The sequence below is a fragment of the Pavona decussata genome, unplaced genomic scaffold, assembly GCF_977016875.1.
Source record: "Pavona decussata unplaced genomic scaffold, jaPavDecu1.1 SCAFFOLD_516, whole genome shotgun sequence".
NCBI classification, from domain to species: domain Eukaryota; kingdom Metazoa; phylum Cnidaria; class Anthozoa; order Scleractinia; family Agariciidae; genus Pavona; species Pavona decussata.
This window is the reverse complement of record NW_028145828.1, coordinates 96492-122388: the sequence shown is the minus strand read 5'-3', so window position 1 is coordinate 122388 and position 25897 is coordinate 96492. Positions and strand designations below refer to the sequence as shown.

The 25897-nt window shown below is 40.4% G+C and overlaps 2 protein-coding genes, 1 long non-coding RNA gene and 2 pseudogenes across 3 annotated transcripts in view; 2 read left to right on the top strand and 3 right to left on the bottom strand.

Moving 5' to 3' along the window:
• The first annotated feature begins 1196 nt into the window (after positions 1 to 1196).
• LOC146450006 (contactin-associated protein-like 2) overlaps positions 1197 to 25897 on the top strand; it is a 96647-nt gene continuing 71946 nt past the window's right edge. Inside the window, exon 1 of the mRNA XM_085100903.1 lies at positions 1197 to 1864. Within this exon, the coding sequence (XP_084957029.1) occupies positions 1290 to 1796 (507 nt within the window). The 5' untranslated portion in view covers positions 1197 to 1289 and the 3' untranslated portion in view covers positions 1797 to 1864. The remainder of the gene's footprint in view (positions 1865 to 25897) is intronic.
• On the bottom strand, positions 10150 to 10713 carry LOC146450020 (uncharacterized; annotated as a pseudogene).
• LOC146450019 (uncharacterized) lies at positions 11792 to 15812 on the top strand. The gene is made up of 3 exons (XM_085100905.1): positions 11792 to 12060; positions 12390 to 13009; positions 14559 to 15812. Exons 1-3 carry the CDS (start codon positions 11792 to 11794, stop codon positions 15707 to 15709), a joined length of 2040 nt encoding a protein of 679 aa, XP_084957031.1. The 3' UTR covers positions 15710 to 15812.
• Positions 16318 to 25897, bottom strand: part of LOC146450009 (uncharacterized) — a 71187-nt gene continuing 61607 nt past the window's right edge. Inside the window, exon 3 of the long non-coding RNA XR_014860425.1 lies at positions 16318 to 16421. This is a non-coding gene — a long non-coding RNA (uncharacterized LOC146450009). The remainder of the gene's footprint in view (positions 16422 to 25897) is intronic.
• On the bottom strand, positions 17842 to 25374 carry LOC146450018 (uncharacterized; annotated as a pseudogene).

Here is a 25897-nt window from a genome sequence, read left to right as displayed (position 1 = left end):
ATTGTCATTTCAGTCAAACGCGTACTTCCTTTCCAAGCGCCGCTAAAGTAACTGTTCAACGTTAGTTGTTTAGTATGCATTTCCTCGTTTTAGTCATTTCCATCAAACGCGCACATTTTTCCCCAGCATCCTTTCTTGCGACATTTTCTACTAGCAGGTCAGGTTTAACAATGCCATTAATTGCAATGTAATTATCATACGATGCAGTTATGAGTTATTAGTGCCTGTTTGATATGCCTTAATGTGACTGCGTGATGCAGTTATGTGTCATATGGGCCTATATTGATTTGACTATGTGACTGCGTGTTGCTGTTTTAGTCAAAGACCCAGGTTAGAGCATCCGACTAGATCACGGAAGGGTCGTGGGTTCAAATCCCATCTGGAGCTCGGATTTTTTCCGAGTTGCCTATGATGCAAAAACTTATCATGATGTTTTTTTCTAACAAAGATTCACTTTGCTGGTGATTATTATTATTATTATTATTATTATTAATGTAACAACAAGCAGATTAATTAGATGCGAGTGATCTCAATGCGTTACATTAACCTGATTTTGCAGGCCTTAATCAGTGAATCAACCTTATCGTAAATTTTAACATACTATATTCTGTGTCCAATCGGTTTTTATCTTGTATTTTTTGACAGTCGGCCCTCAGGTTTTGTTGTCATCCAAGGGCGTCTGGGTACAGGAGCAACAAATTATCACCATCGTCTGCACTGCTACAGGTCAGCCGCAGCCGAGTATCACATGGTCCAAGGCAGTTGGTGGTTTACCAGAAGATAGAACTGAAATAATGAAAGGAGACCTAACGATCAACAAAGTGAAAAAGAAAGACAGGGGAACATACATCTGTAAGGCAGAGAATATTCTGGGATCAACAACAGCCTTGGCTCAACTAACGGTAGTTTCTCGACTGCAGTTCAAAGTCCATCCTCCTAAAGAAGTAACTCCTGTGATTGGTTCAACTGTCCGTCTGCCGTGTGTGGCCGAGAGTGACCTGAGAACTACAATCAACTGGACAAAGGACGGCAAGTCTTCACTTCCTGTAGACGCGCATGTTTTATCAATTGGCACATTGGTTCTTCAAAACATTAAGAAATCTCACGAGGGATATTACACCTGTAGAGCGACTAATGCACTGACAACAGTAGAAGCTAAAGTCAAAATCAATTCTCCAATTGCTGCTACTTGTTCTGTGATAAGGAAATATATCAGCAGTGTAAGCGGAAATTACGTCATTGATCCAGATGGCACAGGAGGCCTGGCACCATTTACAGTGTACTGCGACATGAGCGACAAGAATGGAGTTGGCGTGACAGTCATCAGTCACAACAGTGAAAGCAGAACGTACGTGTATAATGGACAAAGGTGGGGCGGTCGAGGTAGCTACTCACGTGATATTCGTTACACAGGAGCGAGTCTGTCTCAGCTGGCGAGTCTCACCAGAGTCTCTTCACACTGTGAACAGTTCATCAAGTACGAGTGTTATGGTTCGGTTTTACTTTACAACAACAGTCCATATGGATGGTGGGTGTCACGTGATTCTACTAAGATGACGTACTGGGGCGGAGCATCTGTTAGTGGTAAGTGCGCATGCGGGATGACCAACTCATGTGCAGACTCCCGCTATGGTTGTAACTGTGATAAGGAAGACAATGTATGGCGTGCAGACAGCGGTCTCCTCACTGACAAAACACGTCTTCCAGTTACACAACTCAGGTTTGGGGATACTGGCGGTAGCTACGGGAAAGGTTACCACACACTTGGAAAATTGAAGTGCTATGGCACAGTTTAAAGAGACGTTGTAACGTTATTTCTAGAATATTTTTCAAAAAGTTGGAACGAGAAAGGTGATCCTTTTAAGTTTTTATTTCCTTTATAGCTGATCATTTATGTAAAAACCGATATAGAACAAGAGTTATATGCAGTAAGTTTAACAGAGATACAACGTATAAAATGGTATTAAAGATGTGGAAATTTGGAAAGGTTGGTTTTGAGGAGAGGGGAAAATCGGAGTACCCAGAAAACCGCTCTGAACAAGGACGAAAACAACCAACAACAAACTCAACCAACATATCAACCCCAGCAGATTGCTGTACTTAAGCGAATGAAAAACATTCTTCCATTCGAAACAAGAAAGTGTCTTTACCTCGCATTTATCATCCCTCATTTTAACTACTGCTCAGAGACATGGCATTTCAGCAACAAAAGTGCCATTGCTAAGCTAGAAAAAGTTAATGAGCGTGCCCTCCGTTTTGTCTTTAACGAAAAACAAAGGCCCTACTCCGAACAACTCAACAAAATAGGTTTACCATCACTTGAGAATCAACGCCTCGCAAAAATAGTATGCACAGTTTTTAATGCAATTAATAATGAACGTGCACCAAAAAGCGTAAAAGAACTGATCGGTCTTAGAAATAATAAATACAATCTAAGAGGAAGTGACATTTTAAAGCGACAAAAGGCCAGCACTACAACTTATGGTCTTATATCGTGGAGGTTTACGGCACCAAAACTCTGGAACTCATTACCTGACTCAAGCAGAACAGTTCAAACTTACAAGGCTTTTAAAAACAGGATCAGAACACTAGATCTGGCAGGTCTACTATGATCGAGTGAGCTTTTCACACAATACGAATTATTGTAGTTTTTTATATCCATTTATTTCTTTATTGTAAATTTTTGTTTTACGTATGATGATTAATTTGTATTAGAAATTTAAATTTTACCTTGTATGCCATTTGATGTTTTTTAATTTGTGTTCGTTATTTTAATCATTTAGTGTGAAATACCTGTAAACTAGCTGGTGAGCCTAGCTTGCTGGTCTCACAAAAGCTAAGCGTATTTTCACAATAAACTGCTATCTATCTATATGATGCCGAGTACGGGAATAAAACCCAGGCCACAATGATGGGAGGCAAGTGCTCTCACCGCTGCACCATCCCTTCTTCTCTGTTAGTTGAGCGTTAGTTGAGATTCAGTTGTGGAAGAGCAGTTGTCGTCACTAGCAGTAGAGAAAGACAAGTAAAGAAGAAAATACTATGTAACTCAGCGTTACAGCCTAACATTGTCAGGCGGACCGTTTTGACCGGGAGGCTCGTGAAGCCCACTTAAGTCACTTAACTGACACTTGAGATACTTGAGCCGCTTGGTTTAAATGTACACGACAAACTGCATAAGTGGAATTTAATCCATCTAGCTATTAACCTATAAGCTTCAGTTTTTATATATTTTTAAACTTTTATATATAAACGCCCTTGTAACGTGCTAGCTCGTGTTATCCTAGTAGTCCCGAGGGATTGTTTTCCAAACTAAAAGATCAAAAGATCTGGAAATTTTTATACATACATGTATGTATCTAACTGTTTTAATTTCGTCTTGTTTTTAATGTCGTAAGGATTAATTTTGCCATAAAATTTATTATCTCAAGTATTTTACTGTTGCAGGTTTTAAGATCGTTTTTAGTTCTTGCCGGCCATGTTATTTGGAAATTACAACCACTAGATTTGATATTTAGAGTTTTTATACCCAGTTGTAAACATGCTATTGTAATCCAATCCCTAACTAGTGAAATCACTTTTGAGCATTTGTAAATTTACCGCAATTTACTTTTTTAGTGCGATGGTATTTTTCGTTAATAACCCATAAACCTTTGTTGTGGTCATGCCAAATTAAGAGTTTTGAATCTCATTTGGTGGACAATCCGCCAGATTCTAGATTCTAGATTCTACTGTACTTACCACGTAACAACGTTTGCTCTTGTCCACCCCACTGCCGCGGTCACAGGGAAAGTTCTTTTTTCTGATCAATTCCACATCCGGGTTCTGAAGGAGAGTCTGGTACACGTCTTCTTGGAATGACGTCAGCGGACAAAACACCATCAACTCATCTGGAAAGAGAGAAAAGTAAACCTAAAACTCGACAAACCGGTTTGAAGGCCACCTTAGCTGTAATGAACGTACCCCTGCTAGGCAGCTGACTTGCTATCAAGTCTTTCGTCCGTCGAAGAAAGAATTTGCCAATTTTATCTTGAAGAACTTTCGATTCTAAAAAACAGTAACAAAAAAATCCCAAGGTTTAGAAACGGTACGCATTCATTGGACAGCAGGTTTTGGCAGTGCTCATCTGAAGACTCGTAATAACATTGCCTTTCAAGGAGCGGTGTAATCTTCGATAGACCACCCTCCAAAGCGTACGAGTAGAAAATCGTCAATAGTCCTTGGATAGAGATAAATACCTAAATCACCTCGGCATTGAAAGAAGGAAGAAAAATACTTTCTTAGCTTTGAAACATCGAAACCACTTCAATGGACAAAAAGGGACAAAGAACGTTATGGATTTAACGAGACTGGACTCGAAGACCTTAAGGATACTGGAACAAGGACTCTTTCCTTGAGCAAGCAATCTCTTGGATGCAAGGCATGTATTTTGAAATTATCTCACTTTCAGGCTGCACTTTGTCGAGCTCTTCAATTTTTTGTCAGGTGATCGTTAGTTTGGGGATTCCCTTTCCTTTAGGAGGCTCGTTACCCTGATGATTTCTATGGAAACATTAACGTTAACTGTTACTTTCAGAGTCCATAACTTTCACATGGCGGGAAAATTTCTTTATCTCGAGATTTTATTACCAAACATCACATTTCACCGTATCTTTCGGGGTCGCGCTTTTATGATTTCATAGTTAAACATCAAAAGATTTACTTTCATGCAAGTCTTCTATCATGGAGAGCGGAAAAATTATCTCTAAGGAAATTTAGAGCGTAAAAATGGTATTTTAATTGAATGCGAGTCCGCTTGCCACTTATGCCTCTGTGCTGGATCGAGATCCTTATTTCAGTACAAAAACGTGTTGTGGTGTTGGCTTCAACTACTTCCATTTGCTGAATGAAGCTTACACACAGACATAAAAAAGGTCTATGAAAGCGTGCAATTAGGTTTTAATTTTGTACCATAATGATCTGTGCTCTTATCTTGCAAACACCTACAGTGTACCAAGACTCAAAACGTTTTTTACTACCTTTGGGATTCGCTTCTTTCTGAGGGACCTCATTCTCCGTACTTTACTATCTGTGTATACTTACTTTTCCTGGCTAGTGCCAGTTCTCTTTTGGTTGCATCATATCTCTGCCCTTTTCTGATTGGCTTTCCTAACTCCAGGTTGAACTGCTTAGCTTTCCCCAGACTCCCCGGGTTTTCCCAGTCCAGCACGCACCAGAAATCCTCCAACTTGTTCTGAGGTGGGGTCCCTGTGAGTCTGTATCTACAAACAAACCGGATAAGACCGTTGTTTAAAACTCTGGGTTATGCAGAACGAAGCGACTGGGAGCGTCACAGACCTGATTCAAAGCTGACTGCTGGGACTTTCACCGTTGGTTTGTTTTGACAAAATACTCCTAGTGATTTCATGCTGGATAGTATCTTGTGATGGCCCAACATCTCATCCAGGGGGAGTAGTACTACTTCTAGCGGTTCTAGCGACCTCATGCTGGTTATCCTGTAATAGGCTAGTCTCCAAGTTACTTCATGCTGGTTATCCTGTGGACTACTATGCCATGCAAGGGAGTTGAGCTCGCAAAGGCCTTTTTTTTATTTTGGTATATTTGACCGCGGTGAATTACTACGCCCGCTCACTTCAAGTTGGGTTTCCTGTGATCAATTGACATCACCCCGCCCCCGACCCCTATACAGGTGGGAGTAGTGATGCTTACCGTTGCTTCATAGTTACAGAAGCCGGAGTTCATATGCCAGCAGCGTTGGCTGTCTGTGGTCTCGTGTGACTAAGATACAATCAATGAAACAATCATTTAATACAACCGCTGCACACTAAAGGATTTATTTTTCACCTTCTCTTGACACTAAGAGCTTTAGCGGCGATAGGTATCTGAGCTTTGCGATCTTTGAGACGATGAACTTCATCCATGATTACCGCCAGCCATTTGACTTTGTTCAGATCATGCTGAGGAACGAAAATGAGAGCAAAAGAAGGGAACATTATCGTATTTAATTGAGAATATGTGGCAAAAGACCGCGAACGAAAATACTGCTGGTTTACACAGGATCTGTGAAAGATTTAGTCAGCCAGAAATAAACATACAATCAACTGCTCCCATAATACCTGTTTGACGAAGATGTATTATATGCATATAAGTAACTGAAGTAAACAAAGCTGATACTGTGTGGAAAACTTAACACGACAACGACATCATAGCTCTGACGTTGGTAAACATCTGAATTAAGGACGGTGCCTACTAATACCGAAGTATTTTTGTGCGGTTTATGACTATGCGAGAAAAGCAGATCTTAGCAAGGCCTATTGGAATCCTAAAAGGAAATTGGGGGTAACCATGCATTTTTTCAGAGTTAACTAAGCAATAACATCTCTAAAAAGCGCCAAAATATAAAGCGATGTATGGGATTTTTTCCTAACTTGAAGTTTAATTATCTCTGAAAAATGCATGGTTACCCCCAATTTTCTTCTGGGATACCAAAAGCATTTGCTAAGTTCTGCTTTCTCCGGATAGTTTTAGACCGCGCAAAAATATTCCTGTATTAGCTGGCACCACCCATAGGAAACCCGAGTATCTCGAGATGCGCAGAACGTATGCGGAGTAACAATAGTAGGCACCGTCCTTAAGTCCATCCGGAGTCATCACCACGTGCATCTAGTAAACAACTGACCTCACGTTAGTTGAACATTCTACTTCTTGCTGCTACACCGTGCTGACGAGAGTCAACCAGCTCGAAACAGCTGTCCACGGTCACATCTTTTACTCTCAGTTTCTTCTCTATCTTGATGTCGCTGTCGTGTTAAATTTTCTACGCAGTATCGACCTTGTTCACTTCAGTTACTGGTATGTATAGAATACTTCTTCTTCAAACATGTATTACGTGAGCGAAAAGGAAAATTCTTTGAACAGTGTTATTTCGAGTGTTCTCTTATTTCCCCTTGGGGTAGTAAAGCTGGTGAAACACGCACACGCGGGAAAATTGGCACACGTAAGGAGACATGACGCGCGGGAGACGATTTTCGCGTGCGTTCGCATATGTCGGCTGGTCTTTCTTTGGGGGTCGTTCTTTTTTACACGGAATGCCCGCAGGGCATGACGTGTCTAGGTTTCGGTCGGGTATCTTTTTTTTCATCGGTGTCGCAAATGTGCACATTAATTTATGCATTAAACTCTGTCCTCCCCTAGTAAGGATATATTGTTCTGATTGTCTTCAACAGAAGCGGCCCAATCAAAATCTATTTTTCAGGCACATATCACGAGAGAGGGGACCCACTCATCACTTCTGTGTGACGTCAAATTATCATTTGATTTATTCATTAAAACTAGATTAAATTCTTCCCTCTCCCAGAAGGGATCTATTGTTTTGATTGTCTTGAACAAAAGCGGCCCAATCAAACTCCATTATCTGCGCGTATATCACGAGGGAGGGGACCCACTCATCTCTACTTGTGTGACGTCAAAGCAAATCATCATTTGGAAAAGTTGTTTTCGTTCAATGGCGGCCACATGTCTGAATTTAAGACTCCGGATCTGCCGTTTTCAGAGAGAAAACCAACCTTTTTCAAGCAGTAAATCGAAATAATAACTTTCACAGCAAAGAAAATCCGCTTTAAAAAACAGATCGAATGATCAACGCGAAGGATTAGAGCTAGAGGAGGCCAGACCAGTTCAGCGGGGTCATGACGTTATTGCATAGTTATTTCTGGTATGATTCCTAGTAACACAACGATAAGTATCACGCAATATATCTGAATAAAACCATTCAGACAATTATTTCAATGGCCAAGGGAGGATATTTTTTAAATATCTACGAAACATACAATGGGAAATAATTGGGGCTACATTAAGCATTCCGTGTAATGCCATTAGAGGGGCATCTTGTTTTTTTTTTTTTTTTACCTTTTTTGTTACGCGGGATGCCCTGAGGGGGCATACCGTGTCTAAAAACGGGACGATTTCTTTTTCTTCGTCGTAGCTTCAAATCGGTACATTAATTTATTCATTAAGCTCACCCCTCTCCTACTCGGGGTGTATTGTTCTGATTGTCTTCAACAGAAGCAGGCCAATCAAAATCCATTCTTGTCGCTTACATCGCGAGGGAGGGGACCCACTCACCCCTACCTGTGTGACGTCAACGCATCATTTGATCTATTTATTAAAAACGGATTAAATTTGGCACCATATTGTTTATAACATGTTCTGGACTCAAGTGTGCCGTTTTCAAACGGAAATTTCACCATTTTGAAGCGGCAAATCAAAAGAATAACTTCTAAGAAGCACTCGACATTTAAAACGGTAGAAATTGGTGAATTCATGGCGAAGGAATCGTGCTTTGTTTGACAGTCCTTGACAACGACGCGAGACTAAAAAGAGGTCATTGAGAAGCTTACGTTATCGTAATGGAATTCCACACATTTCCGGTGAAAGTCTGAGTCGCGTAACACAAGGAAAACAACGTAACGCGATCGTCGTGACTCAAACTATTCCATTAGCAAGGATAGATTTATCAATTGGCGAAGCATACAGTTGGAATAAATGAATGAGCCCCAGCATCACGCGTAATGCCAGTGTAGCAGGCATCTTGTTCTTATTAGTTTTTGTTTGTGGTACAACTCACCAAATGATTTCTTATAGTCTCGTTAGTGGTAAGTACCACACCCAGTCGTCCTCTGAAGGCACGATGTAGAGTGTCCTCTCTGGTGTTACCATGAAAGAGTCCCGTCTTAAAATGCCCCCGGGTCTCTAATTCTTCCTTCCAGTTGTACATCACAGAGCCTGGAGTGACTATCACAAAGGTGCCGGTCTCTTTGTGGCTATCGTCTTCTTTCTGAAAGAAAAAAAAAAATAATAGTACGAAAAGGCGATTAAAGAACGCGTGAAATGGTTGATTAACTTCGTAAGTAGGACACCAGGCTAGGCTGAGGATAGCAAACATACGCAATCGTTTTTTTTTTTTTTTTTAATGTGTTTTAAGACAATCGCAGTGTTTTTTTGGCGGCAGTTTCAGAATCTCTATGTAAACGTTTCCGATTTCCGCCGTAATTTTATCACGTTCTTTTTTTAACCTTTTGATTACAACTTTGTTCCGATGAAACTTGAACATAGGTATTGTGAGTTTAAGGCAGGCTTAGTATACCGATTCTGACCATAGTGTGGGCTCTACTCTGGTCGCATGCAGAATGTCCGGCAATTCAGCAATTGTTAGTAGCTTATACAGGCGTTAAGAAATCACAGAAGGCTCCCGTGTGGTGTAAACAGCCCTTCATCACACCGGCTGACGACCAGTTTAGTAGATTAACACGTTCCAACATTCGTGAGTGAAATTAATACATCAAAGTTTCATCCCTAAAGTGCGAGGACTACCAAAGCTCTCTGAAGATGACCTGATGAACACTAAAAGATATCCATTCAACAAAAAAGGTCCCAGCACCGCTGAGTCCTTTGGCTTGCTTCACTCGTTAAAAAGGATACAGATAATCTTCATTTACTGACCTGTTTTACTTTGGTTTCTCTATCCATGAATTTGCAGAATATGTCAGCTTTTGTTCCAGTTTTTCCCAAAACGGCAGCAATGAAAGAAATAACCTGAAACAGCCGAACAAAATGTATTTGGTTCAAAGTCATTTCGTTCACAATAAATTCGCCCCATACCTTTAGCTGTTTCTCTCCCCACATAAAAAAATTGGCCCTGGCCCGCGACAAACTCAATTAAAAAGTTTCAAAAACAACAACTTTTTAAATTTGAAAAAAAAAAAAAAAAAATTCCATAACTCATTTTTAATTCATAAGCTTGATAGCCAATAAAAAATGGCTAAATTCGTCACGTGAATGAGTTTTGATACCCAATGAAATCACAGATGAAAACCACACGTGCTTAAATGGATCACATATCAAAACCACGCGTGGTCTTTATCTGTCTTCTCATTGGAAATCAAGATTTATGGATCAAAACAAAACAAATTGAACACTAAAACAATACTCCAGTTTAATTAATAATCATAATTAATTAGTTTCCTTCTCTTCTTTCTTTGTTTACAAACTCACACCTTGCCGCGTACTATCCTTCATGAGGCATCAGGACAACGACGAAAAATAACAAATCTGCAATAAAAAGTAAAAAAAATAAGAATAAAGGTCAATCTATATTCTAACTGTACTCTTCGACAAAAAGAGTATCTTGCATTGAGCATAAATTCTATATCCTCTCTTACCTTTTATCCGAAGCATCTAAAGGATTTAATGCTTCGCTTCCCACAGTTTCATCTAAATGCCTTCGGATGCCACAGATAATTCCATAAAGGGTCCTTGCTGGATACACCTTCCCTTCACTATTCGCAACCTCCTGGACAAATTTACTCAGCCAGTAGTTTAAAGCGTTGGCATCCATATTTGCCAAATCTTACTCAAGGACTGAACTTTGGACAAATCTCCATAATCTTTAAAAGTGCCACTAGCATCAAGTACAGGAACTTTAACTTTTCTATTTATCTGCCCTTCGCGAAAAAATTTTTATCGCCCGTTTGGTTTTGTAAGCAGTTGACTTAGGAATGCTCCCTTGCAACGACTTTGATTCTTCTCCCCCAGTTTTTGGAAAACGAAAACGGCTTCGGTATTCGCTGCAAAAAACTCTGCCATCTTCACCACAACATGCCTTACAACGAACAACAACAAAATTTTCACATTTTGATTATTATTAAAATACATCTCATGGGAAATTAATGCACTGAAACTAACCCCTAATTACTAAAGAAGTGTGAATAGTTTTAGAATTTTTACATGAAACACACTTTCGAGTGTTTGATATGGCTTCTAAAATGATCAATAATTCAGTCTTGGAGAAATTCAAGGCTAAAGTTGACAAAATTTTATGGCCAATTACGATCACATATCCAAACCACGGTCACAGTAGTTAAATCATCTCATAGACAACAAGCTCAAGTGCAATAATTGTTGTATTAAAAACAGCCAAAAAAATTGCTGTCTTTCTGATTTCATTTTGCAAGAAAAACCACAAGACAGTTTAACAACCATCATTTCTCGGCCATGGTGTAATTATGTATAGCCAATGAAGCATGCAGCAGTTCGTTGACTGTAATATAAATCATCTCATATCCAACAAGCTCAAGTGCAATAATTTATATTTTTTAAAGCAACCAAGAAATTTGCTATGTCTTGCTGATCTCATTTTGCAAGAACGACCACAAGAAGATTTAATAACCGTTATTTCTCGGCCGTCATGGTACAGAGAAGAGAGAGAAGAACGGAGAAGTACAGCTGAGTCGCCAATGGAGTCAATTTTTAGGATTTCATCCACAGACTCAAAAGTAAGAACGACTGTATGCAGTAAGATAAACGAAAACTGAAATTGAAGAACTTTCAGATGGATGACCTTTTCAAAATACTGTAAAGGGAATAAACAGCATCGGTCATTAACCCTTCAAACTACTGAATGGGATATCACCGTTCATAAATGACAAATTACCTTTGTATTTCAACAGATATTTTACAGTAAAAGCGAAATCCGACAGTTGTTTTCTTTCTTATTGAACTTCTTTGACCTCAGTAAAATGATATACTTCCTGTCACAGTGAATCTACACAACAAGCCCAAACACGATCTGATATATATTGTACATCAGTGAACTTCGCACGAAAGGAAAGGACTAACATATCCTAAGCACGAACTCCACCTCAGTGAACTGGTCTGAAGGCCGGCAACGAAGACAAAAACGTCCTCTGAAAATATTTCAATTGCGAAATTTTCAGTGGCAGACGCGACAACAATGAAAAAACAAGATCAAGACGAGAAGCGTAAAGACAGGTTCCGCAGCTTGTGTTCCATGTCTAGTTTGCTCTTGTCTGTTGTGTGTTGTATCGCACTTATTCACGTGGAACTCAGAATACAAGAACATCATCGACTGATATCACACTCAGTAACAACATGTGATCAGTTAGAGACACAAATCCTTCGTAAAGTACAGCAGAATAACGGAAGATGGCAACATTATAAAGACAGCCATTCACAAGGTCAATGGTGGGAAACAAGAGGTACGTTTCGCTCCTGTCGGTGGCATTTTGAAAACATTTTAATTTCCAAATGTATCGGCATTCCTGTCTGTCTTTAATCTCACTTTCCTTCAAATAGTTATGCAACAATTTGTAAGCCAAAATTTAAACTTTCCCGATTTAGCTCAAAAAGGGACTCGGAGAATTGTGGCTCTCATCCAAGAAAGCGTGACAAATATTTGATTTGAACCCTAGCTCGGTTTTTAGTAAACATGTATCAGTTACCATTCTAAATCTCTTTCCGTATCATAAGTTCGTTTACTCCTTTTACAATTATCTTTTAAATTTTTAAGGTGATAAAGCCATCTGGTCAAGACAAAAACGCGCTTCACCCGATGATTCACAGCAATCTGTGCAAACCGCTTCTGAAGTAAAACTGTTGATCAAACAAGAGCTTCGTCTGATGCAAAACCAAATCTGTGCCAGAGATGAAACGCTCTGCCGCTCAGGACCAAAGGGTAAGGCAGGACGACGGGGGAGACCTGGAACCCGAGGGAGACCAGGTCCCCCAGGGCCTGAAGGACCCCCAGGGAAACATGGCCCAGTAGGACCTCAAGGACCAATGGGGATAAAAGGAGATCTCGGAGTGCCGGGTGAACCTGGTTCCGCGGGACCAAGTGGTCCCCCAGGGATGAAAGGCGCCAAAGGTGAGCCAGGCCAGTCCATCTCGGCTCCTTCTCTGGTGCAGCATCCAGTTGGAACGAGAGTCAATGAAAGTCAAACAGCCATCTTGAAATGTACAGCAGATGGTAATCCACCTGTAACGGTTACGTGGTCTAAGCTGAATTCATCGCTTCCAGCTGGACGTCACGTGATTGAGCCCAGTGGCGCTCTGATTGTGAAGGACGTTAGACCTGGAGACGACGGAGTTTACAGCTGCAGAGCTGAAAACTTGTTGGGAAGCGTCAACGCCACTGCGAAACTAACTGTTCAATGTAAGTTAATCAGTCTGCTTTTGTCTCGTTTCAGTCATTTCTGCCAATCGCGCTTTTTTCCTAAGCGCCGTTTTGTGTGAAATTTTCAAGTATGTGGTTAAGGACTGCCGTTGGTTACAATATACAATACAATACAACTTTATTTTCGCTCAATACACAAATACATACCGTAAATGACCGAGTTAGCGCCGCTGCCCGATTAAGCACCCTGCCCGAATAAGCGCCGCATTTACACCCTGAAAAATTTAATAAGCGCCGCGGCGGTAATTCGAGCACATATAAAAAAGTAATATCCTGGTTTCAGTACTGTAATATAAAGAGGTACAATGGCATGAAAACGTTTGACAATAGAGTACACAACCAGTTCGCGACCTTAACGGTGTTTAACGTTGGTTGGAGAGCTCCAAAGTTCTGGTTCGTATATTAGTTTCAGATGCACAAACCTTGCCTTGTACTTGTTTAGCTCTGAGTCCAAAATTTGCGCTTGTCTTTGAGTTGCAGTGCATGCTGTGAACCTCAGTCCTACCTCGCGCCTTCTCTTCCCTGTCACGTGAGCTGAAACGCTATCTGATTCGTCGGCCTTGAGAAAATAATCTATGAGGCTGGAAATCTCTATGGGTACGTGACCCACAAGAGTCTTGTTTTCCCCGCGGCTTGGAGTTTTAAACAGGCCAACAGCATGTCCATCGTAGTCCTTTGCTTCTTTTCTTGTGTCTTCGTGACATTCTAGTTCATCATCTTCTTTGGGTGTCCATGGCGCTTTGTACACGTGGTATCCGCGGATAACAGATTCAAGTGATAATTTGTAAAAATTCTGAAATTCCACTACACTTGTTTTTGTCATATTTGAATGAATGAACAAATCGACTTTCAAGTTGCTTTTATCTTGTCGTTTTTATTTTTTGTGTAAAGTGAGGTTTAACCAATACTTAATACGTTCGCAACGTGATCCTCTATATTCTCTTTGTTTTTTAGCAGTCTAGAAATTAGCACCGCTGTCCGATTAAGCGCCCTGCCCGAATTAGCGCCGCACCCCCAAGTACAGGTTTGAAATAAGCGCCGCGGCGTTAACTCGGTCATTTACGGTACATAAACAATAACCTAAGCTAACCAGGATATCACTTAAGAACAAATAAAATCTTTCGTTGTCTAGCGTTAAAGCCTAGAAGCTGAAGAAACCGGTGATTATCCAGTTAGCCCCTTTCCATATTAAATTGTGTATTGTTAGGGTGGGTAGGTAGGTGTTAGGTAAGCCTAGAAGCTGAAGAAACCGGTGATTATCCAGTTAGCCCCTTTCCATATTAAATTGTGTATTGTTAGGGTGGGTAGAAGATAGTACTGGTGATGGTAAAAAGGTAATAATTTCAGGTTTCTTTGAGAACGGGTGGACCAATTAAAATTCGAGTGATCTCATTGTGCACAGGAAGTCACACCCAATAACCTGATTTTTTTGTTTATCGTAGCAAATTTTCTCCCTCTGCGTGCGTTTGCATGAATCTGATCTTACTACATTCTGGGTCCAATGTTTTTATGTGCATTTTTTCGACAGTCGCTCCTCAGATTGTTTTGTCATCCAAAGAAGTGAGAGTACAGGAGGAACAAAACGTCACCATCGCCTGCACTGTTACTGGTCAGCCGCAGCCGAATATCACATGGTCCAAGTCAGTTGGTGGTTTGCCAAAAGATAGAACTGAAGTCAAGAAAGGAAACCTCACGATGTACAAAGTGGAAAAGAAAGACAGGGGAACATACATTTGTAAGGCGGACAATATTCTGGGATCAACAACAGCCTTAGCTCAACTGATTGTGTTTACTCGTCTGCGGTTCAAAGTCCGCCCTCCTAAAGAAATGACTCCTAGAATTGGTTTAACTGTCCCTCTGCCGTGCGTGGCCGAGAGTGACCTGAGACCTATAATTACCTGGACAAAGGATGGCAAGTCTTCACTTCCTGTAGACTCCCATGTTCTATTGAATGGAACACTGCTTCTTCAAAACATCAAGAAATCTCACCATGGATATTACACCTGTAGAGCGACTAATTCGCTGACAACAGTAGAAGCTAAAGTGAAAATCAATGCCCCAGTCAATGTTACTTCCTGTTCTGAGATAAGGAAATACGTCAGCAGTGTAAGCGGAAATTACGTCATTGATCCAGATGGCTCAGGCGGTCTGGCACCATTTACAGTGTATTGCAACATGACTGACAAGAATGGAGTTGGCGTGACAGTCATCAGTCACAACAGTGAAAGCAGAACGTACGTGCATAATGGACGACGGTGGGGCGGTCCAGGTAGCTACTCACGTGATATTCGTTACACAGGAGCGAGTCTGTCTCAGCTGGCGAGTCTCACCAGAGTCTCTTCACACTGTGAACAGTTCATCAAGTACGAGTGTTATGCTTCCATGCTGTTCAGAGTTGGATATGCCTGGTGGGTGTCACGTGATTCTACTAAGATGACGTACTGGGGCGGAGCATCTGTTAGTCGTAAGTGCGCATGCGGGATGACCAACTCATGTGCAGACTCGCGCTATGGTTGTAACTGTGATAAGAATGACTATGTATGGCGTGAAGACAGCGGTCTCCTCACTGACAAGAAACGTCTTCCAGTTAAACAGCTCAGGTTTGGGGATACTGGCGGTGGCTATGGCCAGAAAGGTTACCACACACTTGGAAAACTGAAGTGCTATGGCATAGTATAAACAGTGACGATAAAACGTAATGACCAAACCCCCCCCCCCCCTCCCCCCGAAGAAAAAAAAAATAATAAATAAAAAAATAAACAAATAAATAAATAATTTAAAAGTTACTAAGAGAAAGTCAACCTTTCTACTTTGAATTATGTGATGTGATTCCCGTGAGTAACTCCAGCTAATCTGGATAAAATGAGTAAGTGAAAGTGACTCAAATGACAGCTATTAAGTAGCGTTTGCCGTCTTGCTCAAAAATTATAAATTCCCCAAACTGAGCTGATGGGAATGTAATATATAAGCCAAGCTCAGTATAGTTTGTAAATCAAGAATATGTAGGAGATTCGCTAACTCAGTTGAAAGACTGACGTAGGTTGACTGAATTAGATGCAAGAACAGATACAATTGTGCCATTCCCGTATGTTACACAGAAAGACATAAGCGATTATTTTTCTTTGAGCTGTGCGCCTTTCATTTAGTTCTACAAAATTCTACCTTTTCAGTTGTTTTCTAAGTGTTAGCAGGTTTCAATACGTATTTTAAGTTTCTTAGGATTGTGTCTTGTAGTTTCTTTATCTTGACTATAAAGGCGAATTTATTACATGTAATAATACCAAAGAAATTCTTAGGCAAAATGTGGTAAATAAAGTTTGTTATTGCTAAGAAGTCAGTGATAGAAGTTTTGAGCTTTGTTATAGCAATATCAGGGCAACAAACCTCAAACCTTCAGCTCACGAAAGCAAACACAATGATAAGGATTTAAATAGATTCACTTGACCAATAATTTTCTAGAAAGGATTACTAACTGGAAAGAGCCAACAACAGAAAGACCCGGACTTTCCTCTCGTACTATTTCGCTTAATTCGCTTCTGCATGTAAAATAAAAGTAGAAGAAAATCTTAAACATACTTCAACACCAACCAAAGTAACCTAAATATACCGTATAGTACCATATGATCCGTGTTTTTTTTTTTAATAATTAATATTTGTATGGCGCAAATTATCATGTGTATAGGATCAAATGCGCCTAACCTAACGAATTTCAAGAAGACCTGAAATTTAAACTGGAAATACATAATTTTTTATTTTGCGCATATTGTTCCTCTGTTTCAACTTAAGACAAAAGTTTAAAAAATGCGAATAACAGTAAATTTTTTCGAAGTTCCTGCTTCGAAAATTTGGCAAATTGGTGATTTATAGTCAAACAGAAGGGTGAGTCTGGCTCCCGTTCTTGTTTACTGTTACGGTGATCAAGAGATAGGAATATTCTACCTGCTCCCGGAACCAATCAGATTGTAAAATTATCAGGATGCCGCCCGCTCAACAACGGAGAAATTATCAATAAATAAACCACGGTTATTGCACAAACAATAATTTGGTGATACAGCCATCTAACCCCCCATCGCTTTAACGTGGACGCATTTTTAATGTCTGTCTGATAGCGTTTTAACGCGGTTCCTACAATCCCAAACCCGTGAAGCAAGTAACGCACTTCTCTTCATACCCCTCCCTAAAATAATTGACCCCTCCCCCGCCAGTAGTAAAGCGGGTTTCCTTCATCACCCCCTTTACTTTTTCCGCGCCCTTTGCTGATATCCAGATCGTAACCGGGGCGGATAAACGACGCATATTTTTAGAAAACTCTGGGTATTCTTATTCCGTTTCATGAATAACAAAATAAACAGAATATCAGTTCAGAAAAGAACGGACTTTAAGACCTAAATGACTCATCTAGAACAGAGGTAGGTTTCTTCTCCTTGATAGTATCTTTCTTGTCTGTCTTGTCCATCTGTTTGTTTTGCTTTTATCTCTACAACTTTTTACTTTCTTCACAGTTTTATCCACTTTGTCACTTTTCCCAAAACCTCCACAAGAACTAGTTGACAAAAATTCGTCCAAAAGTGACACAGAAATAACCAAATTATTATCAACAGATGAAGCTTGAAATTCAACCGCGTGTTCCCTGTTCCATTCACACGCTGATGAACTACAGTTTTCATCTTCTGCTTGCAGTTGATGTCTTTGATTAAGTTGACAGTCCTTCGCTTCAGTTCTAAAGTATCTCAAATTTACATCACTATCACCATCTTCGATTCTGTTCACAGCGTTGAAAGGATGTTTGGTTTCAATGACATGACTACTTTTCTTCAAATTTGCTTCTTGTTTTTCTTGAAAGAAGGTGTCCAACAACTTTGATTTCTAACGTGCAAATCATCATCGTCTAGCCGATGAATTTCACGTATCTCGAGATTTGCTTCACAAGTTTCATCTTTCACAGGCAATTTCACTTTCGTTCTATGCTTCTTTAAATTTCCTTTAGACTTCTTAGGTACTTCATGGCTTTCGTCTGCTCGAGTTTGCTCCAATGACCGCTTAGCACGCTTCAAATCTTGTCTCTCGTTTTCTGCAGCGATCGCAGACCTCTTTGGACCAGCTGTAAAGCAGGGCAGAGCAGATAAAACGGAATTTTTGTCCACATAAAAGCGCTTCAACATCTCCCACCTTTCAGTAACGCTATTCGCGACGACAGCTTTGGCAAGATCGATTTCGGAAGAAAACCCGAGTTGATCCGACATTTCCCGAAAATGTTGCTGACTAATTGCACGGGGGGTTGACCCAACAAAAACAGTACTACGACCAATTCTTTCAACAGTGATGTCACGGCAGTTTTCAATGACCTGAAAAGTCGTAGAAAAAAGCCGTTTGGTCGACCAATCCTCTTCTTTATTTAAACAGGTACATTTGTACATATTTTCTCTTCCTTGTGGGATAAATTGAGTAGCTTGGAGTTCAGAGAATACTTTGTGACAATCTAACAAAACGCTGAGTACCAATCGTGTTGTGATTGACTAGCATCTAACTAGGGTGAAGTAGTAATACTCCTTGGGGCTTTAATAATTTCACAGAAATCGACCGAGACGGACTGGATACTAACGCATACCAGTGCAAAACATTTAAGACTCTTATTCTGTTGAGTCACCTTATTTTTCTGATGTGTTTTGTCCTACATTACGCATACTTAAGCCAAAAGTGTAAGCCAACGACTTCAATTTGGTTTGCTTCGCTATTTTCGCGTGTTTGATCGCACGAGCAAAACCAATAAATTAACATGAAACAGATATTGTAGAAAACACAGATTGTCCAAAATCAGGCAATAAATTTGCAAACAGATTATTGGGAGAGGAATGTGAAGCACACTTTGATGTGACAATGGTTCATTTTCATAAAAATGTTGTTGGTTTACAACTCAGTTTGTACACACACATGAGAGTCAAGTTGAAACTCACTATATTGGATTGAGGCACAAATGATGGCCTACACCTGATTAAAGTCTTTTATATTTTGGAGATTTGGCAGCTCGTTTTTCGTTTCTCCGATCAGCTAAGTGAAACCATTTAACATATTTCCAATCTTGGCCAATTGCATTTAGGACACTTAGCAGTTCCTGTTTTTCGGCATTTTTCTTTCCTTCAACAACATTAACACAAAGGCTCTGCAGCAGTAGTGTCTGACCGATTCAGTGACGGTGGATTAGCAGAATTTGTCCCAACTTCTGATTGGTCTCTTGGATTCTCTTTTGCTTTGGTGTCCCGAGAGCTCTCACCAAGGTCATCACTTTCATCGCTTGTCTGTGACAAAACAAATACGTCATTGATGAACTGCTTTGGACCTCGTTAGGAAAGCGGAGCTTCGTCCATAGCTTTTATTTTAAAAATAATTTTCCATTCATATGCAAACAAAACTAATTTTCACATGAAAAGCTTTGTACTTTGCCTTACTTTTGTAATGAGGATGAAAGCAACTCGGAAATGGCCTTTCAGCGAGACATTTATAACAACAACGAGGAGTGGGTTACGTTTGGGTCGATACCGCACCTCCAAACTTTTGAAACTTTCTAAACGTTGTGAACTTTCTTGCACGTCTCCAAAAAAAAGTTCACAGCGTCTGTAACACCTGTAGTTTATCAGCCGTCGCCGATACTCGGACAATGTCATCAAATATCGTAACATTTTAGGCGGTCTGGAACTAACGACTTGACCGACCATCGGGGATTTTCACGAAAATCGAATTTGAGTGTATTTGATGAGGAGACTTTCTGGGGATTGTTTTATCTGAAGTTTTACTGTACCTCCAAAGCAGGAAAACAGTTTGCAGGCTGCTTGGAAAACTGCCTGAGTTCAAACACATCCTGCAAAGCCTGTTTAGACATATGATTTTCCGCTTCACTTGGTCCAACAATGTGTTTGTTCGCATGCGTATAACGAACTCCACAGGATTCTAGAAAGAAAAACAGGAAAGTTACCGTCAAGTTACTACGCAACCTTGCTACTTGCAGTGCACGCCACGTCAGTCAAAAACTATTTGTGCAGCGCACGTTTGATAGGACTGGGTGTGAGTTTCTCCTTATTGGCTAAAAAGCGATCTGTACATTTACTCTTTAAAGCCAAAATGTCTGACTGGACTCATCATCGCGTCGGCTCGTGAGTTAACTGAAAAGCAACTTTTATAACGCCATGATACAAATTACAATCAACAAAAAGACAGGTATAATTTTTTTACAAACCCCACAAATCACAAAATATGTTATTTTTTACAATAACTGTCGAAATTTCTGCGCGCTGATTGGCTCGTAGCTATTGTCTATAAGAGTACAGACAATAAAAATGACGTCAGATGTTACGCGCGCGCTTTCTCAACGAAAAAAATAGCCAATTCCGCTCGTACTTTTTTCATGTTATTGTAAAATACAAATCGACGGCAGTTTTCTATGGTCTATACTCTTTTTTACTACAATTGTTTCTAGTCTCGCCATCTGATTGGCTATTTTTCCATTGTCGATAAGAGTCTAGACAACGCTACTCGCGTCAATCAGCGCGCGGAAATTTTGACAGTTATTGTAAAAATTTTCTTTGACGTTGATATTGTGGTAAAAAACAAATCGAATGTGGTTTAACGTTGTCTGCACTCTTATCGACAACGATATTCGTTATCACAGTGGACAAAATTTTGTTGTGGACCCACTCAGCTGCGCCTCGTGAGTCCACAACATTTCGACTACTGTGATGACGAATATCGTTGTCGATAAGAGTGCAGACAACGTTAAACCACATTCGATTTGTTAAATTCACGTTAGCGTGACGTATCACTGCCAGGGTCTCATAAAATGTTTTATCCGCGGACACACAAATGATCCGCGATTAAGCGACTGACATTGAAAGTGATTGTAATACAACTCACCCAGGATTCGCTCAACTGTATTGTCCTTTCTCGATCGCTTTGGTGATAGAATCTTGGTATCAACTTCGATGTTTGGAGCATGCTTTCCAGGAAACCTGAGCAAGCAAAAAACAGGATGGTTATAAGAGTGTGAGTCAGAAGATCACCAACACTGTAACTCAATATTTTTGTGATGTCATTGTGTCAAAAACCAGAGCCAATCAAGTGTGAGGTAGACGAACTAAAAGCTGTAACGGTATTTAAAATACGTTTTCATGGTAAAATTCGTCATTTTAAAAGGGAACAAAGACGGCAAAAAATATAAGGTTGGAAGAGAAAAGGTTTAAAACCTGGAAAAGCAATGAATTGTAAACTTGAGATACTATCGAAAAGAGTTTTCTGTTTAAATTGGAGGGATCTAGCTGTGCTAGATAGTGTGGTTCCTCGTTTTAATTTGTCATACTTTTCCCTGCAGTCTACGAAGACTTTCACAGGTATTAACAGACAAATGAATGGAAAATTAACAACGCAATTACACTCTTAAGCTTTCTACTACTGAGTGACACGTTCTCATGTTGTCTAAAAAGGCGTTTCAGTAGCATGGGAGGGTGACGAGTTGTTTTATTATGGAGAAAAACTTTAGACCAAGTCTACGAGCACTCCCTTCTTCCACTCAGGAACAGTCAAGTGACGAAAACACTTGAACACACATGAAAATCGTCATACGCGTGGAAAGACGTCCCGCAGGTTGGAAAAAGAGGCCCAATACACGGGACGCGTTTTGACGTGGCTGGCGCCGGCTCTCGCGTGTTCGTCTTGCTTGATATCTCTAATATTTTATAGATGTACTTTAATATAACCCAGAAGCTGAGAGCCAATCAGATCACAGGGATACTCATACCCAAGAGTTGCGATTTTCAGTTGAGAAAAAAGGAAACGAAACTCGAGATTACTGTCGACACTAACTTGCAAACCACGCTATAAGTACCATGACATTTTAGTATCCTCACCTTCGCAACCGGCTTCTACCTTCTGCTCGTCTCTGTCACCACAACTTTAGCTGATTTTCGTTTTTGTTTCGATCTGGTGAACAAACCCTCATCAGAATCCTCTTCCTCGATCTTTCGTTCTTCCTCGCCTTTTTCTTAATTTTAGTGAAGCAATTGTTTGAACTGCTGAGTTCAAAGACTTCATCTTCGTTTAAACTTGATTCTTCCATCGCAATTGGCGGAATCACCTTTCGGGATCAACCGTTCCAGAACCCACCCCACTCTCCCCTCCCTTAATTCGACTATGGTTCTTGGTTAGACTGCGGTTCAATGACGTCATCTTCATAGCTGAATAAATGTTTTAAAGACACCAGCCTTCGCGAAACGGATTTTTTGGAAGATTCCATTAATTTTGTCGGAGCGCTTTTGGAGTTGGCTTCCAAACTAGTTAGACTGTCTGCTGTATCATTGTCAAGAACCCTTAAACTCTCTGGCTGATCAATTCCTACCCCTTTCATTTGATCACACGTCTTGTTCAAATCTTTTCCAAGCTTATCAGCGACACTGCTGGGGATAGCGAGAGCAGGTTTGTCATCATCGATAAACTGCGATGCCAGTTCTTCCAGGTTATATGGGTCTTCATCTTCTTTCTGGTTTACGCCGGGGTATCGGTTACCTCACAAAGAAATTAGGATGATCAACAAACAATTTCTCTTTACAATAACAATAATTGGTGAGGGTGGGCTGATACCAGTTTTTCCAAATCGATCCGATATCAGCACGACATCTGCCGATATTTGGCATTTTTTTTGATCTCGAAATCGATAGTGTGACGTTATCATCCATGTTTTGTATCGTGACATCATTGTTTAAGGTAGTGGCCAGGCTATAAACCAATGGAAAACGCCTAAGCTGCCCAGTTACGTTGCTGTAGTTCGTTCACGTAAAGTATCAACAACATGGTGACCATCCCCCGTCCCCACCCCTCACCAGGTCCCTTACCTCGTTCTCTAAGCAGTCTTCTCACTTCTTCTTGTGCACAATTTCGTATTTTATGACTCTATACCCCGCCTCTAGTTTCTGTATTCTCTTGGCGATGTCCTTGGCCAGACTGGCACCTTCCGCACGGTACGAGAACAAATTTTCAAGTCCAAACAGCTCGCCTTTTCTATCCTTGTCTCCTTCCACTCCAATGAAATACCTTCTCTCGTTACTTCCTTTAATAGCAATGTTAGCCAGTTGCTGAGACAAAACCAAGGAAAATGAAATCTCGGCAGAATGGAAATTCAGCGAGACTGATGTGGTGTTTGTGTAAGCAAGAGTCTTAAATAAATACTGAAATAAAGAGAAAGTACCTAGATTCTGAGTAATACAACATTTGTTTATATGGGATTGATCAAATGGAGAAGCATAATTTCCTAAATATAACAAAGATAGTATCAAAGAATATAAAGAAAAGGGATTAGAAGGTAAGCAACGGGACATCAGTTAACCTGTTTGTAAACTTGTCTGAGGTAAATCATTTCTTCAATTGTTCCTGAGAATATCAAACGATACACTCGAACGTCCCGTCTTTGACCGATACAATACGCCTTGAAAAAACCAACAAACACATTGAAAGCTAGGCCATTAGCTGTATAAAAAACAATCCAAATCAAAGCGATATTTTACAAAACATTTACAATACCTCAATAAAAAAAACCAATCTAAAAGAACCGCTATAACGAGTTTTACATAAAAACGAAACATTTTTGTCAATTACTCGCTTTACACTGAGTTGAAAACGTTTGTTTTAATTGTTTCTTTAATTAACTTTATGTTGTGTTTTATATCCTAAAAAGCCACCGTAAATTACCTTGTCAACGGAGTTGATAACTAAAAGTAATAAGGCGACTGTAGTAGGAGATTCGAGTGCTGACGTTTCGAGCGTTTAGCTTTAACTCAGGGTGAATCGAAGACGAAGGGCTAACGCTCGAAACATCAGCACTCTAATCTCTTTTCTTACCTTATCAAATTAAACATACTTAAAAAAGTGGCCACCATCTGTTTCTCTTTTACTTTTTTATGCTTTTACTTCTGTGTTACGGAACACCGGTCTTCACATAAGCTGATCTAAAAGAGCTACGTTAATTATAGGACCACGCATCAGGCCCCAGTTGTTCAAAGAGCGGATAAGGCGCTACCCAAGGGATAAAGTGTGTTGGTTGGAGAACATTTTATTCGCTGGATAGCGATTTATCCACTGGATAGAGTTATACACTCTTTGAACAACCGGGAACAGAATGATAAAAGTTTGAAAACAAAAACCAGACATTATGCTAGACATAATGTAATTTATAGCAAGGCATGGTGCTCACATGATAATCCGTTGGGTAAGGCTGTACCAGGTACGCCAAATCTAGCCAATGGGATATGGGGGCGTTGTCTCGGGTATATTACGTCTAGTTTCAATGCTATTCTTCCTTCTCTCCTTTGTCATCGATAAGGAAAGATCACCTTGGAGTAAAATCTTATTTTCTTCGTTTTATTCAGGCAAGATTTACCATTTTTGTTTTATCATGGCGCCACTACGTGTTTTGATTCTCGGACATTCGTTTGTTCGTCGTTTACACACTTTTCTTTTGCGTAATTTTAATGCGCAAATCGCAGAAAACTTTAGTGTGCCAGGTGATCTTGTCATCCGATGGCATGGGATTGGAGGGAGAACTGTTTTCAAAACTACAAAGTTTGACCTTTGTGCTGTCGAGGAGTTCGCTCCCGACGTGGTTGTCTTACAGTTAGGTACTAATGACCTTCCCAACACTTCGGCCGTTGAAACGGGCACGGCAATCGAAGACTTGTGTCGATTGCTTCATGAGTCATACGGTGTCGAAGTGATTTGTGTCTGCCAAACCCTCCATAGGCATAATACTCCTTCGTTTAAGAGGCAGGTCAATTTACACTCACACTATCTTACAGTAGTCTTGGAGCTGCTACCATATACAATTTATTGGCGTCACCGAGGTTTTTGGCGTGCCAAGTCTCGTTTTCTTGCCCGTGACGGTGTACATTTAAATAACCGAGGCAATTATAAGTACTTTCGTAGCTTGAGGGGCGCGGTTCTTAGATGTAGACGGCTTTTTATGGCTCGTTGAGTTTCATTTGTTTAATTGCAGTACTTCTTTTTAACTTCCATTGCCAGTTCCCTGCTATTGTTCTTTGCCAAGCCCATTGCTTTGTTTAAAACAGCCTTGCTATTTGTTCAAATGTTAAAGGGAATTTTATTTCCCATGGTACAGCAGGCTTGTTCTATTGTTCAATCACGATGTACATGATATCGTGTTGATTATGCGGCTTTGGTTATGTTTATTTTTGTGCTTACGCTTTACCGTTTTGAGTGTACAATTTTGTCAGCCCCTTTTTGGGGTGTGGCCAATGCACTCGGTCATAGTGATTATGCACCTCATGGTTATGGAACTTGGTTATCTGCATGTTGTACTGCTTCATTTTTCATTCAGTTAAACTCAATTTTTTTTTTGTTATCCTGATTTGTTTTCTTTGATTACTGTCCATATCTTGAACGGTGACCTCTCTTAAGCTGTTTAACACGCCACTCTAATAGGAATGCTAGACAACAATGGTGGGTTATGTTGCCGGGCCACCTACTGTCTGTCTTTGTTACGTTGCGAAATAGTCTATCACTGTGTTATTCGTTATTCTGCCAGTTTCTTAGTTTCACCATAATGCCTCCGAAAAAGCGTGCAGCCCCGGTAGCAAGACCACTTCGGCCTAATAAAAGAGCCAGACGAGGGAGGCTACAACCTGCTGAAGAGCGCGAGGTTGTCACCACTGCGCCGCCAAAGGACAACTCGCGTGGCACAGTATCAGTCGATGTTGGAGCCATTTCCTCCACTATCTCGGCAGTTTTAAGCCAGGCCATAAAAACAGCCTTTTCACCGGCAAATCTGGCTTCTCTTATTGGCGCCGGCAACCAGGAAAACCAGCCCGCCCCAAC

Bases quoted from the DNA above. Each gene is read 5' to 3' on its own strand.
- LOC146450019 (XM_085100905.1), top strand. From the start codon at position 11,792: ATGAAAAAACAAGATCAAGACGAGAAGCGTAAAGACAGGTTCCGCAGC. The intron at 12,061-12,389 runs GTTTCGCTCCTG...CATCTGGTCAAG, and splicing joins TGGTGGGAAACAAGAGGTAC to ACAAAAACGCGCTTCACCCG. The intron at 13,010-14,558 runs GTAAGTTAATCA...TTTTTTCGACAG, and splicing joins TGCGAAACTAACTGTTCAAT to TCGCTCCTCAGATTGTTTTG.